Source organism: Oncorhynchus gorbuscha, linkage group LG08 (assembly GCF_021184085.1).
Source record: "Oncorhynchus gorbuscha isolate QuinsamMale2020 ecotype Even-year linkage group LG08, OgorEven_v1.0, whole genome shotgun sequence".
In the NCBI taxonomy this organism is placed as follows: Eukaryota; Metazoa; Chordata; class Actinopteri; order Salmoniformes; family Salmonidae; genus Oncorhynchus; species Oncorhynchus gorbuscha.
This window is the reverse complement of record NC_060180.1, coordinates 22,935,165-22,957,690: the sequence shown is the minus strand read 5'-3', so window position 1 is coordinate 22,957,690 and position 22,526 is coordinate 22,935,165. Positions and strand designations below refer to the sequence as shown.

Below are 22,526 nucleotides of genomic sequence, written 5' to 3'. Positions count from 1 at the left end.
ACATTTACATTTACATTTAAGTCATTTAGCAGACGCTCTTATCCAGAGCGACTTACACTTGGGTAAGGTGTCCTCTTTGAGAGTCGCATTGGTAGGGGAGGTTGTAATAATGTTGACCCACCTTGAGGATCCAGCGGATCATGTCCTTGTGGACCTCCAGGTGAGGGGCGTTCTGTAGGTTCTCCAAGAGGGCCAGGACACTGGCAGTGTTACTGGGGGCTTCCCCTGGACCTAGGACACACACAGCAGTTAAATACACAAGTTAAAAAAGTAATGGATATCAAACTAATGTTGCCCCCCCCCCCCAAAAAAGAATACCTGCACAGTGTCACGTTTGAATGACCCAGATTATTTTGAGCAACATTTCTAAGATTTTTATTTTTCAGCTCTCCTCTCACAGTTTCAGAGTGAGCGAGAGAGTTTGCAAAACAGGTCCTGAATTTCAGGCTAAAGACAACTCTGACTGGTATCCAGGCTAAGAGGGACTGACTCACGGGAGATTTTGAGGGTGAAGTTGAAAGAGACGTCGTGGTCTTCACTGCTGTTCTTCAACTGCTGCTGTTCCTCCAGCAGACCCATGCCTATTAGGTGGAGCACCTGGAGAGAGAGAGACACACACACACACGTTATGGACAGAGAGGCAGGCCTCTAATGTGCCTACAAATTAGCATAGTACGACACTGGAACACACACACTTTCCCTAACATGCACAGTGCGGTCCTGGTCTCCCTCACCCTCTGCAGCATTGACTCTGACCAGTGCCCTCCGCTGGGCTCCACAGCCCACTGCAGCACGGCTCCCAGCATCCCCAGCAGCACATCACACTGCAGAATATTCACCAGGCTGGCAAACAGCGGGGAGAACGGGGGCAGCATCGGAGGAGGCAGGGCTACAACAAACAGATTACTTGATAGACAGCTGAAAGACCACAACCAATCACCACAATAGTTACATAATCAATTCCATTTAAAGACGTGCTTCACGTATATAAAGGAGAGGGTTTCTATGAGACTCTTTACCCATGTCCTCTCCATTCTGTCGCTTCAGCTTTCTCTGGGCTTCCTCTGCCTTGGACTGGTCAGCTCGGGAGTAGTGGTGGAAGTAGAGGTTGAACTGCTTGGCACACTCTGGCCTGAGCTCATACAGCCCTCTGCCGGTCACGCCAGGCTTCCTGTGGGCAAAAAAGGACACGTTTGTGTGAGATGTTGGTCACTCTAGACTCAATGGGCGCATCATACATATCGAATTGTCTGATCTTTATTCAGCCAAGTCATCAGGAACAAACTCTTTCACATTAACAATCTGGGTGGTCAGTTTAAACTTCATGTAAGAAACTAGAGAAAGCGACTTACTTAAACGAAGCAACACAGTCGATCACTCTCTCCATACCAGTCTCCTTGTTCTCCTAAGGAAGGGAGAACAGTTCAACCTCTCTCCAAACACACACAGACAGTCTTGAAGAGGGCACAACAAAACCTTTCCCCCCTCAGGAAACTGAAAAGACTTGGCATGGGTCCCCAGATCCTCAAAAATGTCTACAGCTGCACCATCGAGAGCATCCTGACCGGTTGCATCACCGCCTGGTATGGAAACTGCTCGGCATCGGACCGTAAGGCGCTACAGAGACTAGTACGTACGGCCCAATACATCACTGGGGCCAAGCTTCCTGCCATCCAGGACCTATATAATAATAGGCGGTGTCAGAGGAACGCCTATAAAATTGTCAAAGACTCCAGTCACCCAAGTTAAGACTTTTTCTCTGCTACCGCACGGCAAGCGGTATCGGAGACAGAAGTCTAGGACCAAAAGGCTCCTTAACAGCTTCTACCTCCAAGCCATAAGACTGCTGAACAATTAATAAAAATGGCCACCGGACTATTTACATCAACCCCCCCCCCCCCCACCACCACCACCATTTGTTTTGTACAATGCTGCTACTCGCTGTTTATTATCTACATATATAATCACTTCACCCCTACCTACAAGTACAAATTATGACTTTAAAAAAAAAAACTTTAGTTTATTTGTTAAATATTTGAACTCTTCTTGAACTGTACTGTTGATTAAGGGCTTGTAAGTAAGCATTTCACGGTAAAGTCTACATTATACATCAAGCTGACTCGCGCTACAGAAACAGGATGGGCTGATCTGTGTTCCAGCTAACACAAGCCAAACTCTGTGCAGGGCTACTTAGTCTCTTGTGGACAGACTACATAAACATATGACCAAATTACGCACAATTTTAGTTAGACTAGCGTTTGCACCTCTTCTGCACTGCCTAGGTTCACCAGTAGGTGTCAGGGTAGTCAACGGGATACACTATTATTCCACGCAGTTAAAACATCTCATCCAAAGCTCCAGATGGTGTGTAGATCATGGGAAGTGGGAGCAATCAAAGCAGACTCGTTACGAGATATTCCAAGTGAAAACTGCAGTCGGGCAGTCAGCCTGAACTTATGTGTGGTGAAAAAGGGAGTGAGGGAGAGCGAGAAAAGGGGAGAGAGTGAGAGAGAAATATAGTAAGAGCGAGCAAGAAGGAAAGGAGAGAAACAGACAAAATAACACTGGGGTTAAAGTAACAAACAAAAAAAATCCCATGACTTGAAATTTAAGTCGATCTCAGATTGTCTAGAAAACTCTTGGTTGTACAGACTTTTATTTTTTAAAGACAGATAGGTTTGTCAGAATCATTTGCGGCCCAGAAAGAAGGGCAGTTTTACATACTTTCTATTGTTTTAGACATTCAAGTGTGGCCTGGAGTGTTTTTTAAACCAAAATAATACCCCCCCCCCCAAAAAAAAACCTTTTTACTCAAATCTCATACAATCACAGTGATGGAGAACTTGAACACTTGCTAATAGATAGAGAAATAGATAGCAAGAGAGCGGGAGACGTAAAGACAGAAGAGAAAGGGGCAGAAAGCAGAGCCTTACGTTCTCAGGCAGGGCCTTGACCAGCTCGCTGTGGGCCATGGGTCTGATACACAGCTGGTGAATGATCTCCCGCTTGATCTCGTCACAGCCTTCCACCTGGCCGACGCCAGCCTCAAAACGCTCACCTGAGACAAACGCACATACCCATCAGGTACTACCACCGCCGTCGTTAACATAAGGAAACAAGTCAAACAGAGGCTCCGAGTACACAAACACCACATGATGAAACACCCCCCCCACCACCCCCCCGGGCAACAAGTCCTAGTGAGCGGATGGATAGTGGGACACTCACCCACAACCATCATGATGAGATGCAGCATCTCCTCTATTAGAGTGTTGTTCTGCTGGACCACGTCCTAACAGAGATGTAGGGAGTCAGGTCAGACAGAGATGGACACACACACAAAAACTGAGTGCAAAGGAGTAAAAAAAAAAATCCAAAAGGAAGTTGTCATTGTGAGTGAGAGAGCAGACCTTGTTGGTGTTCTCCCTGTTGTAGCTCTTCCTGCAGTCGGCGGAGCTGAAGATGTGGTAGAGCTCGAAGCGGCTCAGGACTATCATCAGGAAGTGGTTGGGATCCATCATGGAAGCTCCAGCCTGGAGTAAACACAAACGTAGACGTACACAAACTTTGTTCAAGCCTGTAACACGTTGTTGACTGTTAAGAGTCATTAGGTTGTTAGCCGAAACAAACCGACCTGCAGCATGATAAGGTCCTTGTCAAACATCTCCACTCTGCACTTGACATTGTGGTAGTAGTAGATCTGCAACCAGAGTACACTATGAGCTCTCTTCATTATAAACACCAAGAGAAGAGCAACACATACACACCGCGTGTTAGAGTTCTGGTATACAGCGCAGGGGGAAGAAAGGCAATACGGTGGCGGACGGGGCGATTTTACCTGATTCACCAATGAGAAGCCATTTCTCCTCCACATCCCAGCGTGCACTTGGGCACAGAGGACCAGGCAGCGAAGGGGGTGTTCAATCAGCATGGGGGGGCTCAGCTCACTCTGTGGGCCATACGAGAGACTCATTAGAAGACACACACATTTACTAACAGGTAAGCTGAACATGTTCCAACCGTACACAGAGACACTCCTGCGTACTTACCAGTGGAAGCTGCTCAGGGAATCTGTAGGCCACCTCCATCTTACTGAGGAGAACGTGGAGACCTAAACAGAAAACCAGCAGTGACCATGTTAACAATGCGCTGACTCTTCTTCATCAATATCAAAGGCAAAGCATTAGTGGTCTGTCATTCAGCTGTGTGTGTGTGTGTGTCCTACCTGCAAGTAAGCGGGAAACAGGCAGGTGGATGCTGACTTTCTCCTGAGACACGCAGTAACGGATGGTGTCCACAGAATGTCCACACATGCTCAGTGTGATTGGCTGCTCTCCATCGGTGAAGCCACTGTGGCAGTGTGTAAGGGCTGTTAGGCACTTCTTATAGGCTTCAATCAGCACTCGTTCCTGTGCGCACACACACACACACACACACACACACACACACACACACACACACACACACACACACACACACACACACACACGGGAAGAAACAATAGGACCACAGGTGAGAGAAGGCAGCTGCGTGTTTGTGTGAGCGAGCGTTTGAGAATGTGAGTTTGTGAGAGAAAGCGAGCGTGTGTACATTCATGTGCATATGAGCGCGCGCTCACACACACACGTATATGTCAAGTCACTCACATCTGTGGCGCACCACTCCTGCATCATGGAGATGATATGTGTGAGCTTCATCTGCAGGGTGAAGGCTGCCTCCCACTCAGGCTCCATCTCTATGTGCTGGCCCACCTGCCTCACCACAGGGTCCATGCCCTGAGGTGGGAAAGACAGAAAGCACAGATGCTGTTCAACACGACGCCAAATTAACTAGAGACCTGGGATGGATCTAATTACTCTAATTTCCTCCATCTGCTCTGGTGTGAAGGAACTATGCGGGTGAAAGTATGTTTTCCTGCAAGCTAGCTAGGCAACCAACCATCTTATTTGTTCTGTTCCAAAGTGCCGCGCAGTCTCAATCATGCCCAGAGGGGTTGTAAACGCCATGTCTCCTACCACCACTATAAGGTGACCTGTCCTTACCTGCATGCACTTGAACAGCTCCAGGAAGGTGTCGAGTCCCTCCAGGAACTTCTCCCTGAGTTGGTCACTCCACTCTGTGGGCCGACTGATGAGGACGTACCTGCGCACACACAGCAACAACGTTTACAACCCATTCTGAAACACACACTCCACAGTGGTCAGTATGCTGTCTTTGTATAACACTCACACAACTAATCTACACACACTGTTATATTGCCCAGGGTGTGTGTGTGTGTGTGTGCGTGCACACATGCATCTTACTTGAGGTCTCCAATGAGGCTCTGTACGCGGCGGAACTTGAAGGCCTGCTGGGCGGTGTAGCGCTCAAACTGGAAGCGGCCCTGCAGGTCACGATGGCGCAGGTGGTCCACAAAAGTCCTGATGATTGTGGTCATCAGGTTCTCCTCTGTTATCAGCATGCGCGCCTGGGCCGGGAAAGGAAGAGGTTCAGGGGGCCTCAAGTAGTAGGAGTCATTCTGGAGTCAAATCATTACTACACACAATCTAAGCAAATCTATGTAAAAATGTGACAATATTCTACAGCCTGAAAGTAACTGTCCAGTGGAAATTGCACTTTTTAAAAGTTCAAATATAATGTTGGTGACTCATCCTATACTCCTATGTGGCCAAAGGATACATTGTATCTCAAACAGACCATTTAAACAAATGCTTGCCATTTCTTCAGAGGAAGATGCCATTTTCCTGAGGAGGAGCAGCGGGCCAATCAGTAGTCTACTCGGGTGAATATTTTTAATGACCGGTATACACCCAGACCAATCCAATACAGAAATGCTACTTTTTTTAAACATACTTCATTACCATTTTCTAGAAGGAAAACCATGTACACTCATATTTGTATTAATTATAGGTGATTGAAATCTGAAAACACTGGACAGTTACTTTAAATTAACACTACAGCATACCATTGGAATAGCATACGATTCTTTAACATTTTCTATGACATGGGTATAGTTATTACGACATGAAATGGGATGCTGACTGGATAATGTCGTTAAGAAAAATCACAAAATCTAACGTCAGTATAGCATGCCACACCCTTTTCAAAGAATCAATGTTGAGAATGGAGCTATTCGGAACATAACTAAGATGACACTCATGATTTAGATCAGTGGTTCCCAAACTGTAGGGTGTGCGGGGAACTCAGTCCGGTTTAGGGCTGTTACGATGATTGTATTACCACCACAGGCAGTCACGAGTCATGACCACAGTCAAATTCCATGTGGCCTTTTAGTCATAGTAAATAGAATAGGCTTCTCCAAGCTCTGATGCTGCTCAACATTTCTATAGGCTATGCAATTGCATGAGAAAACAGTTGATGGCCTCTATTAAAAAGAGGAGGATCCCATCAGCTTTCTAAAGACTAAGCCTACTATATTTATTTTTCAACTTTCCTAATATTAAGCACACTACTTCGTTTACAAAAGGAGCATCATCTACCTGGTTGGCATGAAAATGAACCATGGGAACAGAGTACTATTTAAGTGCATATTTTATTATTTCCCATGCCAAAACTAATTTCACACATATTATTCTCTATATGTAAAGACAACATTACATTAAGAATAGTTTGATTGGTGACAATATTAGCCTATCACTTATGAATGATATATTAACACTTGTGAATGATGCCCAGCTTGTGTGCAGTAAGGCCAGAAACAGAGCATGCCTTTGTCGACTTTCTCAAATCAGTCCCACACCTCATGTAGCCTAGCCCATACGCCTATATGTTTTGTAAAGTGGCCAAATAACTTCTTCAAATGAAGCACATTAATCTGCTTTACAACCGGTGTAGAGCCTAACTGGCATACATACACAGGCGGCACGTGAGTTTCAAGTTTGGGGAAGATCATTTTCACCTTTATAATTAAGCATTACATGCATAATCACATTTCCCGTCACTTTTGAGAACAGCGGTTTGCCGCTAATTGATTGTATTTTGGAACATTCCCGCTTATAACCTACTACCGTGTGCGCATTAATGCTCTCATAACGTGAAGCCTAATAGTTTATCAACATTTTAAGCTAAACATTCTGATCTGTTGCATCAGCCTCATTGCTTTTAAAAGTTTTTGTGATGCTAGTGGTTGTATTAATTTGGGATCGATCACATCCCACGTTTGGAATATTAATTGTTTTGCACTGAAGGTCAATAGAATAGGTAAACTCTTGTATTATGGGGGATAGTATTCGACACAGGCTGGTGCTTTTGCTGTTAATTAGGCCTACTCATACTCATTGGCTGATGAAAAGTAGGCTAAATGGGGTCAGTTCTTCTAACATCGAAATTCTAAGTTTCATGCAGCTTTTCATAAGAGTAACTAATTCTTTGTTAACTGCTCGAACAGAAGAACCACATGTGCGCAGTCGCTCAAATCGCTTGGAGAAAATATCCAGTGTATTTTAGTCATGTTCAATTGTATTCCTCATACTATAAAATATTGCCACGGAACTCCAAGCAAATCTTGTCTGCTAAATGAACTTGTGTAGCACACAGCCATATGGCATAGCCAGATCAGGACAATTCTGTTCTTGTGGAATAGAGAACATTTTCTTCATATCATGACAAAACTTCATGACTACCACAGCCCTAGTCCAGCTTTAAACTTACTCTTGAAAACGTTAATAGTAGAATGCACAAGGTGCAATTTCGAAATTGGGTAGTCATCATCAGTTCCTCTTGTCATGTCAGTCGTTGCAGACCATAGAGAGCTATTTATAACTCGTCAGAAATGTCCAGATCAACTAGTCCATGTCAGCTAATGTTTTTTTAGCCAATTGATTTTGAATACACATTAGACATGGCAAGAAAATGTGTTTTTAAAATGACAAAATGTCTATGCACCCCATGACAAAATGTGTAGAATTGCAGGAAATAAGCTTTAAAAACGTCCAAAATTCACTCCACCAAGAGGTGTGAACAGTTTGTGTCATGAACAGTGCTTGTGCCCACAGAAATAGACGTGGCATGTGTGTGTGAGCACGCAGAAGGGGAGGGATGTTCCCCAATGCTGGAAGGCTCCCCCTCCCCCAGAGTGAAAAAGTTTGGGAACCCCTGACTTAGATGGCCATACTTTCTCTCTATGGACGTGACAGCATCCATACTAAGTCTAAGATCCCTGAGGTTGTCAGCATGCATCCCATCTCGGATGGTACTATCTCACCCCGACCCTGCCGCCCGTACTCACCAGGGAGGGCACTGTGAACATTTGCACGGAGAGGTCAGTGACTGAGAACTCCCTGTCGTGGTCATCTTTCACATAGTCGCTCTGCAAGCGCTCATAATTCTAATGGTGTTGGCATGGGGAAGACAAGAGAAGAAGAGAAGGTGTGTGTGTTGAGAGGTGTGGTCAGGCGTGGGGTTGGGGTTACTCACCATGGTGGGGACGGTGAAGAGCTGAACTGACAGAGAGGTCACTGACACTACACGCTCGTGATCATCCTCCATAAAATCTGTCTGGAGGCGCCGGTAATTCTAAACGACAAGGGGGACATTCACCTCCTGGTCAAAGGGCGTGGGCCCCTTTCCCTCTCCTCAACCCCCCCACCCGCCCCAAATTCATTTCTAAGTTCCATGGAGAAGTAACCCCTAGACACAGATCTAGGATCAGCTTACTCCCCAAATCGAAAAACCTTAACCATTTGGGAGGAGGAAAGCAAAACTGACCTCAGATCAATGTCTAAGGGCAACTTCATCCTTCTCCCCGTTAAGCTTCTGAAGCCCTCCTGCCCTTGACCACCCAGGTCTCTGAAAGCATAGACATAGAATCCCAGAAGAGCATCAGGCCAATTGTGTCCAATCAAAGTTAGGGTTAAATACTCCTCCACGTAAGATTTTGAGTGGCCTATCTTATCCAACATCCTGGCTTCGAGTCTTAGCTCATGCGACCCAGTGAGCGCATATATCTATGCTCTCAGGTTCAGCTCAGGAGACCTGTAGAGCCTTGGCTCCGAGTGTGTGTGTGTGTGTGTGAGAGAGAGAGAGCAGAGCGGCCTTTGGAGTCAGACAGGGACCGGGAGTGTGTGGGCCTGAGTTACACGCCAAGCAGGCTGAGAGGAAATCCACCCAGGAGGACTGGTTAAAGGATGTGATGTAGTTAGTGCCCCCATCGAGGCTTTGTGCCAACACATTCACACAATAGTCTTCCGTTATATCAAACTTCCATTCAAGACAGTGTCCAATTCTCTGCAATAGCTACACCATACATTTACATTTGAGACATTGAGCTAGCACTTACAGTTGAAGTCAGAAGTTTACACACCCTTAGGATGGAGTCATTAAAACTCATTTTTCAACTACTCCACAAATGTCTTGTTAGCAAACTATTGTTTTGGCAAGTTGGTTAGGACATCTACTTTGTGCATGACACAAGTCATTTTTCCAACAATTGTTTACAGACAGATTATTTCACTTATAATTCACTGTATCACAATTCCAGTGGTTCAGAAGTTTACATACACTAAGTTGACTGTGCCTTTTAACAGCTTGGATAATTCCAGAAAATGATGTCATGGCTGTAGAAGCTTCTGATAGGCTGTGGATGTATTTCATTGCCTACCTTCAAACTCAGTGACTCTTTACTTGACATCATGGGAAAATCAAAAGAAATCAGGCAAGACATCAGACAAAATGGCAGACCTCCACAATCAGGTTCATCCTTGGGAGCAATTTCCAAATGCCTGAAGGTACTGCGTTCATCTGTACAAACAATAGTACGCAAGTATAAACACCATGGGACCACGCAGCCATCATACCGCTTAGGAAGGAGACACGTTCAGTCTCCTAGAGATGAACGTACTTTGGTGCGAAAAGTGAGAATCAATCCCAGAAAAACAGCAAAGAACCTTGTAAAGATGCTGGAGGAAACAGGTACAAAAGTATTTATATCGACAGTGAAACGAGTCCTATAATCGACATAACCTGAAAAGCCACAGTTTGCAACTGCACATGGGGACAAAGATTGTACTTTTCGGAGAAATGTCCTCTGGTCTGATGAAACACAAATTGAACTGCTTGGCCATAATGACCATTGTTATGTTTGGAGGAAAAAGGGGGAGGCTTGCAAGTCGAAGAACACCATCCCAAACGTGAAGCACAGGGGTGGCAGCATCATGTTGTGGGGGTGCTTTGCTGCAGGAGGGACTGATGCACTTCACAAAATAGATGGCATCATGAGGGGGGAAAAGTATGTGGATATATTGAAGCAACATCTCAAGACATCAGTCAGGAAGTTAAAGCTTGGTTGCAAATGGGTCTCCCAAATGGAAAATGACCCCAAGCATACTTCCAAAGTTGTGGCAAAATGGCTTAAGGACAACAAAGGCAAGGTATTGGAGTGGCCATCACAAAGCCTTGACCTCAATCCTATAGAAAATGCGTGGGCAGAACTGAAAAAGCGTGTGTGAGCAAGGAGGTCCACAAACCTGACTCAGTTACACCAGCTCTGTAAGGCTGAATGGGCCAAAATTCACCCAATTTATTGTGGGAAGCTTGTGGAAGGCTACCTAAAACATTTTAAAGGCACTGCTACCAAATACTAATCGAGTGTATGTAAACTTCAGACCCACTGGGAATGTGATGAAAGAAACAAAAGCTGAAATAGATCATTCTCTATTATTCTGACATTTCACATTTTAAAATAAATTTGTGATCTTAACTGACCTAAAAAGGGAATTGTTTCTAGGATTAAATGTCAGGAATTGTGAAAAACTGGAGTTTAAATGTACTTGGCTAAAGTGTATGTAAATTTCCGACTACAAATGCATGTAGATCAGGATTGAGTCCTCGCCCCTGCTGATGTGATGTTGACACATTAGTTCCTCATTAAAAAGGGGGCCAGCTGGAGATGCAGGTTCACAATAGCGCCTCCAGTGCTTCTAATGCAGAATGCACTGTGACTTTCCACATAGCTGTGTTACATTAGGTGGCCATACTGGTCCTTCAAATCAAGGGACGAAAGAAGAGGCTTACTTTTGCAAACTGGATAGCAAATAGCTTCTTGTATTTGAGGTCCATGAGAAGGCTGCTCATAAAGAGCTGGTGGTAGACATTCCTGGCCCCTGGAGTGGAAAACAGGTATTACTTAGAACAACTGTACTCACGGAAAGGCTGTTTATGTTTTATGTGCATTGCAGGAGACAGGGTGGGGGTCAGTCAATGCCATCCCAAATCAATCAAATCTCAAAGTAAATAGACATTTGCCATTTCTTTTCGATGAGGATTTTTCAATTATTGAGTTGAATTGAAATGTAATTGTCCCTAACCCTGGCAGGAGAACTAAAAGGACGCATTTCCTCCTCCTTACCTTTCCACATCTTGGAGTCACAGAGCATGAGTGTGTCCACCAGGGAGGAGTTCTCTCCCTCTGGCCCTCTCTCCAGGCCCACCTGACACAGGATCCTCCTCAGAGCGTCTACACACACAGATCATACACACACAAGGATACAAAAACAAAGCAAACAAGGATGTGTGGAGGGTCTTTAGCAAAAATAAAGACTGACGTGACCAAAACTTATTTTTCATCAAATAAACCACTTATGAAGTGGAATAAAAATTTGTAAAAAAGATTACAGGCTAAATTCTTTATATTTGAAGAGGATACGGAGTGTACAATCCAACGGCAGTTAGACATACTTCACATGCAGCTTGGAAAGAGGAAGAAGGCTGACCTGAGTATCCTATGACGTGGCCCAGCCAGTGGAGGGCTTTGAGAGCAAAGCACTGGTGAGCCACCACCGAGGAGTGCATTACCTGGACCCTCAAGGGCTTCGACTGACGACTCGTGTTCCTCTGCAGACGCGCACACACACACAGATTAATACACTCATGAACAATTACTGCAAAATAACATAGGTTTGATTGGTGGCTGCAGTGGAATGTGAGCATCTGTCATCTCATGACAATTTCAATGGAGATACATCCAGCTCCCCAGACCAGGCTACTCACCACAATGACTGACTTGGCCTGCTCACAGAACGCGAAGTCGCCAAAGCGCACCGATTTCCTTCCCTGTATAGTGGAAGATACAAGAGAATGATTACACATATATGAAGTATGGCTGGGAATTGCCAAGGACCTCACGATACTTAGGTGCCGATGCGATATGTACTGCGATTCTCACATACATACATATATATATATAGGATACCTCGATTTTATTGTAAATGTTCCAAATATATTGCTCAATATTTTTTTACATTTTACTTAACTAGGCAAGCCAGCTAAGAACAAATTCTTATTTACAATGACGGCCTAAACCGTCCAAACCCGGATGACGCTAGGCCAATTGTGCACCACGTTTGAGGATGTTCAGCCAGCAGACTAGTGCTAGCTAACGCTACCTGCTAGGGATGCACGATATATTGTTAAGCATATCGGAATCGGACGATATTAGCTAGAAAATACCAACATCGGTTCTATGTCTAGTTTAAAGCTGACGTGCATACCCATACAACGTAGGTAGAGGACGTGCATACCTATACAACGTAGGTAGAGGACGTGCATACCCATACAACGTAGGTAGAGGACGTGCATACCTATACAACGTAGGTAGAGGACGTGCATACCTATACAACGTAGGTAGAGGACGTGCATACCTATATAACGTAGGTAGAGGACGTGCATACCTATACAACGTAGGTAGAGGACGTGCATACCTATATAACGTAGGTAGATGACGTAATGATGCAGCGAAAAACACAGCGCTACACGTGCAACAGCATTCCTAACCTCGCCCACAATGTCTGCTGTGTGGATCTATTTTTCAAGTGTCAAAGGAAGATAACAAAAAGGCCATATGCAATGTTTGTGCTGCTATTATTTCCCGAGGGGAGAAAGTGAAATTCTTCAATACCACAAACCTAATTACTCATTTGAAAGTGCATCCCTCCCAGATGTTCAGCGACTACTTAGAACAAAAGCAGAAAAAAAACTAAGCGCACACTTCCAACAACTAAACACGTTCAAGTCCAGCAGTCATTTGAAAGAGTAAGAGTAACATTTCAGTGAGACAACTCAAAGGCGAAATCAATTAACGCCAAGATAATGGCCTTGACAATCAACCGTTCTCTGTCGTAGATGATGTTGGCTTTCGTCGACTGGTCGAGCACCTCGAGCCCCGGTACACACTACCAAGTAGGCGCTATTTTTCAGATGTTGCCCTACTGGAGTTACACAGTATTGTTGAAACACACATGCATGAGCATCTTGCTATGGGCGTCACTGCTATTAGCTACACGACTAACATTTGGACCAGCGATGTCAACCCCATGAGCATGCGGAGTCTGACAGCACAGTGGGTCGACGAGGACTTCGTACTGAGGAAAGCCGTATTGCATACTCAAGAATGTGCTGGTTCTCATACCGCTGCTGCCATTTCAATGGCATTTGAGAACATGTTTGGAACAAAGTACACACTGTGCTACCTGATAATGCACATGACAAAGGCTTTGGAAGAATGCAGAGTCACCAGTTTTCCATGCATAGCACACATGCTGCAACTGGTTGTGAACGAAGGTGTTTTGGACCAAGGCAGCATATCTGACAGTGGCAACAGGTAGGAAGATGGGTCATTTTAAAACACTCACAGCTAGCATGTAGCCGGCTGCAAGCAATACAGGAACAGCTTAAGAGTAAAAACGAAAAGGCTTAAGCAAGACATTTCCACCAGATGGAACAGTACTTTTTACATGACGGAGAGCCTGCTGGAACAAAAACGAGAACTTGGCGCGTAAGCCGACTGAGTTACCTGCAACAATCAGCACAAACCAGTAGACTCTCATTGAAAACATGAACACACTCCGAGCTCCATTCGAACAACTGATTCGAGAAATAGGCTCATCAACTACGTCGGCAGCAGACGTGATACCCTCTGTCATGGCATTGAAACACCTGCTCAACAAAACTGCCGACAGACTGTGAACAAGCGATTCAGTGGTATTCTCTTTGAGCCTCTTTACTGCGTCACCACCATGCTCGATGCTAGGCACAAGGACCGCTACTTCGATGCAGACAAAAAAAAAAACAGGGTTTATGTGAAATGTTACATACACCGCTGGACAAGATGGAACGGACACAGTGACAATGCGCTCCAAGGAAGAGGACCCGCGACAGAAGATGCCACGGACAGACAGAGCTGAAACTTCCCTGCTTGACATGCATGATGAAATCCTGCTTGAGAATGAAACGACTGAACAACAAAACAGCACAGCAAGTAATTGAAAGAAATAGTTTTTGATTGTTTTTCTGGTAATGGGGACATACAGAAATTCCAACAAAATAACTTTTTGGTCAGTGTGTGTGTCTCAGAGAGAGACTCGTATTGTCATTTTCTGTTACGACATCGGCCATCATTTGCCAATGTTGATCTATGCCTAATGATACTTTGGAATGTAGGAATAATGCAATATGTTGTATTTAATGTACTAACCCCATTTCTCATTATTTGCAGATACTAGCATACCTGACAGAACGTACTATTACCAGGAATGAAGATGCACTTGGATACTGGAGAAGTAACAAGCATCTTGGTGCTTCCCTGTACTAGAGCAGACAGTGAGCACCTTTTCAGTGAAGCTTCACACATTGTAGACGGAAAAAAGAAACGGACTCTCTCGAATAGGTCCTCTTTGTGAAGAAAAAACCTCCCCCTATTCGGGTAGTCATATTGTAGCCCAGTCATCTATAGACACTTGTTTTTTCATGGCTGGTATAGGTCAAGATTTTAATTTCATTTAAAACTAAGCAGTTTTGTTCTTTTGTTTATTTATTTTTTATTTCCCAAATGAAAGATGAGATGTGTTGTACATTTGCTCTCCTTTTACTAGTCAAGTCAGCTGAGCACATTTGAAAAGCTGAAGTTGTACCATTTTTAGCAGTTCAGGACAAGCCTAGAGACAGTCATATTTTCAAGCCGTTAAAGCTAAAATGATGAACTGCATTTTAGTTTCAACCAATATTTCTTTCAAAACAGTTAAGTTTCTCCATAGAGTCAAGATTGGATAGTGAGAAGAGACAAACAACTTAACCATCTTCGTAATGCGGGGCAGCTAAACTATTTGTGTCATGAACATCTGTTGTGCTAATAAAATACATTCATGGTTGTCATTTCTCTCAATTACGAGTTATTAAACAATCTGTTCCCAACTGAACATATGACACCTTGTTTCAACTATTTAACTGTACCGGAATGCTTAAAAGGTCGCTAAAATTTAAAATGTTGGTTACCGGTATCGGACACAAATGTCATATCGGTGCATCCCTACTACTTACAGTAGTAAAATAATGTTTAACTAATTAATACCTGGAGTCAAATATAGATAAAATATTGCAATATGTAACGATAAATGCCCCCCCCCATCACTAATATGAAGCCATTAGTCATTAACACACTCACATCTCTGTCTACTGTGGTGGCAAAGCTGACTGCTTCTTTCTGGGTGCAGTTGACTGCCTTCTGGAGGGTGTAGATGACTTGCTCGTAGGTGTGGACCTCGTCATTGAAGAGCATGCAGTAATAGGTGTCACCTCGGTCTCTGACAAATCAAAAAGACGTGAAGATCAACTGGCTAGAGATGAAAACCATTTTGTTGTCATGGCGACCAGCAAGAACATGACTTGCAATCACGAATGACTTCCTGTGTGCGGGTGTGTACGTACGGAGGCTCTAGGCCCGGGGGCAGCTCATCCTCCTTGTCCCAGGTGAGCATGTCCACGGCGTATTTCAGCACAATAGCGAAGACATTATAGCAGCGGGCAATCATGTCTGTTGACAGGTGAGCCAGGGGATCCTGCAGATACACAATCAAACAATGGTTGTGTCAACCTCAAAGAATGATTAAAGTGGCCATTAGCAATCTGTAACAACTTGTAACAATGTGTAGTAACAGCAGCGAATGAACGGTGTACTTTTATTAGATGTGAATGAGACATGATATACAGTCGCAGTGGCTGAGAGCTGCTCACCTCCTGACAAGAGTCACTGATGTTGGGCTCATGCTTCTGACAGTAAGGGCCCTTCTTCCAGGCCTCTGTGTCTCCACAATCACAGAACCCCCCTCCCCCAGAGGTCGTCATCTGAAGGGGAGACGATATGTGAGGCAAGACAACACAAGTACATGTACACAGTCATACGCAGCAGACAGAGAAGCTTCTGGATGGTTTACATTTGGAAGACTACAACAATGACCACCTTCTACAGCACCTGCATTGCCTTTAAATTGTTTAACTTGGGTCAAACATTTCAGGTAGCCTTCAACAAGCTTCCCACAATAAGTTGGATGAATTTTGGCCCATTCCTCCTGACAGAGCAGGTTTGTAGGCCTCCTTGCTCGCACACACTTTTTCAATTCTGCCCACAAATTTTCTATAGGATTGATATAGGACTCGTTTTACTGTGGATATAGATACTTTTGTACCTGTTCCCTCCAGCATCTTCACAAGGTCCTTTGCTGTTCTGGGATTGATTTGCACTTTTCGCACCAAAGTACGTTCATCTCTAGGAGACAGAATGTGTCTCCTTCCAGAGCAGGATGACGGCTGCGTGCTCCCATGGTGTTTATATTTGCGTACTATTGTTTGTACAGATGAACGTGGTACCTTCAGGCGTTTGGAAATTGCTCCCAAGGATGAACCAGACTAGTGGAGGTCTGCAATTTTCTTTGAGGTCTTGGCTGATTTCTTTTGATTTTCCCATGATGTCAAGCAAAGAGGCACTGAGTTTGAAGGTAGGCCTTGAAATACATCTACATCTCCAATTGACTCAAAAGATGTCAATTAACCTTTCAGAAGCTTCTAAAGCCATGACATTTTTCTGGAATTTTCCAAGCTGTTTAAAGGGACAGTCAACTTAGTGTATGTAAACTTCTGACCCACTGGAATTGTGATACAGTGAATTGTAAGTGAAATAATCTGTCTGTAACCAATTGTTAGAAAAATAACATGTCATGCACAAAGCAGATGTCCTAACCAACTTGCAAAAACTATAGCTTGTTAACAAGAAATTTGTGGAGTGGATGAAAAACGAGTTTTAATGACTCCAACAAAGTGCATGTACACTTCTGAATTCAACTGTACATACATCTTCCTGCCCTGAAGTAGTGTTTTAGAATGTTCTAGAACACAAACAAAGAGGAGTAAGACAAAACCAGAATACATAAGTAAGCACTCACGGTCATATTTTCCGCAGATCAATTCACCCTACCCCCCAATCCTAATCTTAACTGTTAGTAGGCCTAAAAACTACAGTATATACCTGACCCTGTATCAGTGGTTAGGGGCAACTTGTACCTACTCTTGGGTGAACAGAGGTTGAGACCTGAGGAGGATAGGTGCACCCATCCTGAGACTCACATGGCAGGAGAGTGGCAAGCCAGGCTAGGCCCAAATGGGATTAGCCTGCCTGATCCTCAGCCTGGATTCAGAGCAGCAACTGGATGACCCATCTCATGGCAATCACCCACTCACTTACCTACCCATTCAGCACTTCTACTGAAACCGAGGCAGTAGTGCTGAGCGATTTGAGGTCGGTTCCATTTTGGTTGAATTTTTTTATAATCATGTTTTTAGGTTATTACTATTTTTATTATGAAATAATTATAGAGCTTTTAATGGATATTCCAAAGTCAAAAATAGTGAACATTCAATTGCCAAAACATTCCATTGTCTGTGTCAGGTCCACATTGGGTAGACATCAATAGAAGAAATTAGGAAATTACTATGAAATATAATATTTCAGTTGTGTATATTACATAATGTACTGTCTTTAGTCATCCTATTTCGCTGGCCTGCCTAAGTATGCTGCAGAGCTGTCTGCCAAAATACATTTGACTAGCTCTTCAAAGTAAATAAGGCATTCTTTCACAAACCGTCTCTGTCCCTCTCGTCGTTGTGTACATTTCTCTCTCATGCGGTCTGTGTGCATATAACCTAACGTAGCAGGCGTAAAAGTGTATGCATCCAAAGAGTTGTATATAAATGATGAGATACTCATGCCTCTGCCCTAACAATGGAAGTCATTGTCCCAAAGGCAGGTGATAAGCCCATAGAAATGTATTGGGCTTATTTATTTTGGACAGATTTTGGCTAGAGTGAAACCTCTCGCTTTGCCTCTTCCTCTCTGATCCGTCTCTGTCCGAGCTGTAAAAAACAGGCGCAATGGATTATGGGCATTGTTGTTAATTACCAGGGCTATGCGGTGAACTAGGTTGAATATTTGCTTAGTGAAAACTACAACTCCCTTCCGCCCAGAGTCCCACAAAGTTCTCGACTTCTCTCGTGAATGATTTCTCTGTAGAGAAACAGCACGTTGGGCTCACAAATATTATTTATTTTAATAAATGGAAATCAAGTTATTGAACCAACGTGGGTCAATTAGTTGTTTCATAAACAAAATGACAGTTAATGGCTCAGCACTACTAGCCATTGTTTGGGCTGTTAGACTGCTTATACTGAACACTTATAATAATAATAATAATAAATGCCATTTAGCAGACGCTTTTATCCAAAGCGACTTACAGTCATGTGTGCATACACTTGAGTGTATGATAGAGGTTGTGTGGTCCTTCTTACCCTGTAGCGATGTTCTTTATGCACACTGCCCAGGAAACACTGCATACAAAGCACACAGGTGGGGTCTGCAGCACATTCCCTGCAGCAGAGAGAGCTAGATTGTGAGAGGAGCAGGAGGGACAGCAACAGTACCTAACATTGTCTTCCAGGGTTCCACCAGGTCATGTCTTGATCCCATGCTACCCTCTTACTCAATGCCAATACAAAGGAGGAGTTGTTCAGGAAAAATAGAAACAAAACTCATGGAATGGATGTTCAATTAGGCACATACAGTACAATAAGCATGGGAGTGCATTGCAATGGCTTTCCGTTGAACACACACTTGGGTGTGTATGGAATTAGCTAGTATGGTCAAGCTGATCCTGTAAACGGAAGTGACCTCGACCTTATCGAGACCGCACCGCTTACCAGGAAGCTTACGGTTTGACCTGAGACTTAACACAGGACCAACCTGACCCAATTCACAGGAAAGGACAGCTAGCATGTGTGTCTGTCTTTCTGTCTGCCTGTCTAACGAGACCTCAACTACACCCACCTGCATGAGTAGGTGGGCTCTCCCACTCTGAAGACGTGTCCACAGAGCTGTGATGGCTGGTTGTTCTGCTCCAGCTTGGCAAGGCCCGTGGAAGGGTCCTCCCCACACAGGTACCACTCTAGAGGGGCTTGCAGCAGCAGCTGGGCCAGCAGGTCCTCACTCTGGGGGTTCAGGTTGGGCCCCAGGCAGTAGATCTTAGGTACATAGCGGGCAAGGTGCTGGTATACCTCCTTGTACAGGTCAGTCACTTGGAGCCATTTCTGTGTAGAGGGGTGTTAACAGTGAGACATGAACATTACAACAAACCTGTTGTTAGCAGGACATTGAACACAGTCCAGGTCCAACTTGTATGAATTTGACTTAGTTATATTGGGTGGTCTTTATTGTATGCCTATAGGCAGGGCTCCAGACTGAGACCATTTAGTTGCATTTTGTGGCCCTTTGAGTGGTCTTTATTGTATGCCTATAGGCAGGGCTCCAGACTGCGACCATTTAGTCGCATTTTGTGGCCCTTTGACTTTTTAAATCATACTGGTTGCATCGGCGTGAGCTGCACATTCTACATGGTCACCTCACTCCAAAAGGCCTATTTTTTTTATTAGGAGGTTAAAACCATGGTCAGTAAGTGCAATTACCTCATGTTTCCTGTAATGAAAGTATCTGGCATGCCCCTTTGCCTGTTTTGCTGGGGCTTGCTGCTTTGATAAGCGAGTCACTCACTCTCGTTCTATATTAGAGCCCAACCTTTATGTTTTTTGGGGTCTGATACCAATTCCATTTTTTGGGGGGGACAAAACTTGCAAATGTATCTGCCGATATACTTTTTTTTTTTTCTCCATCCCGAATTCTCAAATTTCCACCCAAAACAAAAATCTTTCAAATGTTGATTTCTTATGTTGTTAAATTAAATGACATCATGAGAATGACCACAAGTGTTCAGATTAGTATGAGATTCCATTTTTTCATCCTATTTATTGAATATCGGTTATCAGTGGAAAAATCATCCGATACTGATATAGCGGTAAAAGGGCAATATAGTCCGATAACGTCGGTCGGGCTCTATAAAATATATCAGCCTAATAGTCAACCCACAATTCCTGGCAATCACTGAATCACTTGCATGAAATAGTAGCTATTTTTACCTATACAATGGAGGAACGAGAAAGACCAGACTACTGGAATTCTTTGCATGTAGGTCGTTATCAATATATCTAAACAAAAAATATATATAAATCACCTGCCCAATGGGGCAACCTCGGAGCAGGCTCAACTTCCATGACTGCTCAGTTCACATGCCCCAGGCAATAGGGGAACCCTTAAAGTCAATCCTAGCAAATAATAATGAATCAAATGACAGTGATAAACTAGCACAGTCACATCTAGTACATGGCATGTTGCGTCATATGTGGAGAGTGAGCTCTTAGTCTGGTATATAGCCTGCAGGGGGGCAGATGTCACATGTAGACAACATGTAGTCTTAGGCTGAGTGTAATGGGGAAATGAACGACCACTGAAGTTGATATTTCGTTTAGTGTGATCAACACAATGTTTAGCATATTTAGAATTAGACGCAATGCTTTTGTTATGGATTGTTCTCACATCTGTTGGTAATGATTGACACCAGAGCTACTGAAGGCCCAAGTACAAGGACACTATTGGCAATTTGATACATTTGCAATACATTCTGGCTAGCTAGGGAAGTATTCGCAATCAACAAGTGATGTATCACACTGGATGGGTCATGGGTAATGGAAAACATCTGTTTTACTGTTATTAACAATATGTGACTAGTAGGTAGAATTAATAACTCGCTAGTTGGCTAGGTTTGTGCAAATAGCTCAATTCAAGCTTTTCTGTAACCTGGCATCACTACCCCTCGATCAGATGAACAGCATATTTGCGTTTTGGTACAACAGAAGTACATTCATTTCCAAAGTAATGCTGTGAGGCAGTTGCAGTGCGTTCTTTGTTTTGTGGGGTACATTCATTCATTGTATGCATTAAATTGACTTGACAGAAATAGTAGCAAAAGTTTAATGTTGAACTTTTGTTGCACATATCCAGCAACAATATTGGATTACATCATGAAAAAGTTTGCCTGCAGAATGTATTATGCAGAATTGAAGCAACGACGCTGTTAGTCTGATCAGGGGGGCTACGATGCTAGCTGGTTAACGCCTCGACCACACCGACAGAGTCTATGCTTTGGGACACCAGAAGTACATTCATTTCCAATGGAACGATGCCGTTTAAATTGCAACATTGGCAGTTTTAGTGCGTTGTGTGTGGTGAATAGGTTGGATTTATCGAACGTATGCGAAGACGGTTAGACAGAAATGGTAACAGAAGATAAATGTTGACCTTTTGTTGCACACATATCGAGTGGTTGCTGTGTACTATTTTGCGTCAACACTGTCGGTGTGACCCAGGCATAACGGCCGAGCTCTCCCCAACTGGTTGTGTTAACAGGGCGGGTTTCACGGAGCGAATAAGGTTCATTCCCAACAACAGATATTGCGGGTTTGTTGGTACGCAAGTTGTACAGAATAGCTAACTACTGCTGCTAGTTATGGAACAACAACTGCTTGACGTTCAGACAGTGCGGCTAACAAATTATGTTGGCCGGCAATACGAAAAATACTGTCTGCCAAGTGACCCTAGCCTATAACGTTAGTATTGTTTAAAATAATCCTGGACACATTCCTACCAATATAACATAGCTGCTGTAGTATCGATTCCAATCAATATATTACAGTTATGCAATGCCGTAGGTTAGCTAATGCCAGTTAGCATTAGCTATGCTCCCGTACTGTAGCCTAGGCCATCATCATCATCGCATTGAAGAAAAACAGGTCGAGATGGAAAAATATAGAAATTAATATAGTCGATGGAATTGGTGCGCTCTGCACCATTTGAGAAGACACATCACACCAAATATATACACACATGGAAACTGTCACATACCAAAGCTGTGTCCTTGGCAGAGAAATTCAGGAATTCGGTACACAGAGCAGACGGTACTTCACGATCAGATTCTGCCGCCGCCATCTTCGTTAGCTAGTCCGTCCAATGTGGAAGGAAACGGATATCAGCCGTTCGTAGTGCGGACGAGAGTAGGGAAACTTTAAAGCTGACTAATGGAAAATGAGAGGCTGTGGGATCAACGATGACACAACGTGGTCAGGGAACAGCCCAGCCGAGGGGACTTTTTTATAAGGTGCACTGGGGACAGGAGACAGACTGTAGTAGCCTACATACTAGTAGTTGTAATATCATAATCAAAATATTCATCATTAATATTCTGATGGTGATTGTAGTGACATACTCCATAAAGTCTTGACAAAATATGTGCAAAACCTTTATTTAC

The 22,526-nt window shown here is 43.8% G+C and overlaps 1 protein-coding gene across 3 annotated transcripts in view; it reads right to left on the bottom strand.

Moving 5' to 3' along the window:
* ubr2 (ubiquitin protein ligase E3 component n-recognin 2) overlaps positions 1-22,313 on the bottom strand; it is a 44,724-nt gene extending 22,411 nt beyond the window's left edge. The window contains exons 1-26 of one of the 3 annotated variants that reach the window (XM_046358872.1): positions 22,124-22,313; positions 19,160-19,419; positions 18,625-18,703; positions 16,021-16,131; positions 15,715-15,845; positions 15,452-15,590; positions 12,004-12,066; positions 11,727-11,847; positions 11,363-11,470; positions 11,029-11,117; positions 8,434-8,532; positions 5,301-5,464; positions 5,040-5,139; positions 4,644-4,772; positions 4,223-4,406; positions 4,047-4,108; positions 3,836-3,946; positions 3,632-3,697; positions 3,408-3,530; positions 3,226-3,289; positions 2,934-3,058; positions 1,353-1,405; positions 1,020-1,171; positions 735-889; positions 495-597; positions 122-231 (exon numbers count right to left, since the gene is read on the bottom strand). In XM_046358872.1, coding sequence (XP_046214828.1) covers positions 122-231; positions 495-597; positions 735-889; positions 1,020-1,171; positions 1,353-1,405; positions 2,934-3,058; positions 3,226-3,289; positions 3,408-3,530; positions 3,632-3,697; positions 3,836-3,946; positions 4,047-4,108; positions 4,223-4,406; positions 4,644-4,772; positions 5,040-5,139; positions 5,301-5,464; positions 8,434-8,532; positions 11,029-11,117; positions 11,363-11,470; positions 11,727-11,847; positions 12,004-12,066; positions 15,452-15,590; positions 15,715-15,845; positions 16,021-16,131; positions 18,625-18,703; positions 19,160-19,419; positions 22,124-22,207 — 2,985 coding nt within the window. In that variant the 5' untranslated portion in view covers positions 22,208-22,313. Of the gene's footprint in view, positions 1-121; positions 232-494; positions 598-734; positions 890-1,019; positions 1,172-1,352; positions 1,406-2,933; positions 3,059-3,225; positions 3,290-3,407; positions 3,531-3,631; positions 3,698-3,835; positions 3,947-4,046; positions 4,109-4,222; positions 4,407-4,643; positions 4,773-5,039; positions 5,140-5,300; positions 5,465-8,245; positions 8,345-8,433; positions 8,533-11,028; positions 11,118-11,362; positions 11,471-11,726; positions 11,848-12,003; positions 12,067-15,451; positions 15,591-15,714; positions 15,846-16,020; positions 16,132-18,624; positions 18,704-19,159; positions 19,420-22,123 lie in introns of all 3 variants that reach the window. The other 2 variants (XM_046358870.1, XM_046358871.1) reach the window with 2 other exon arrangements.
* Positions 22,314-22,526: the final 213 nt, after the last annotated feature.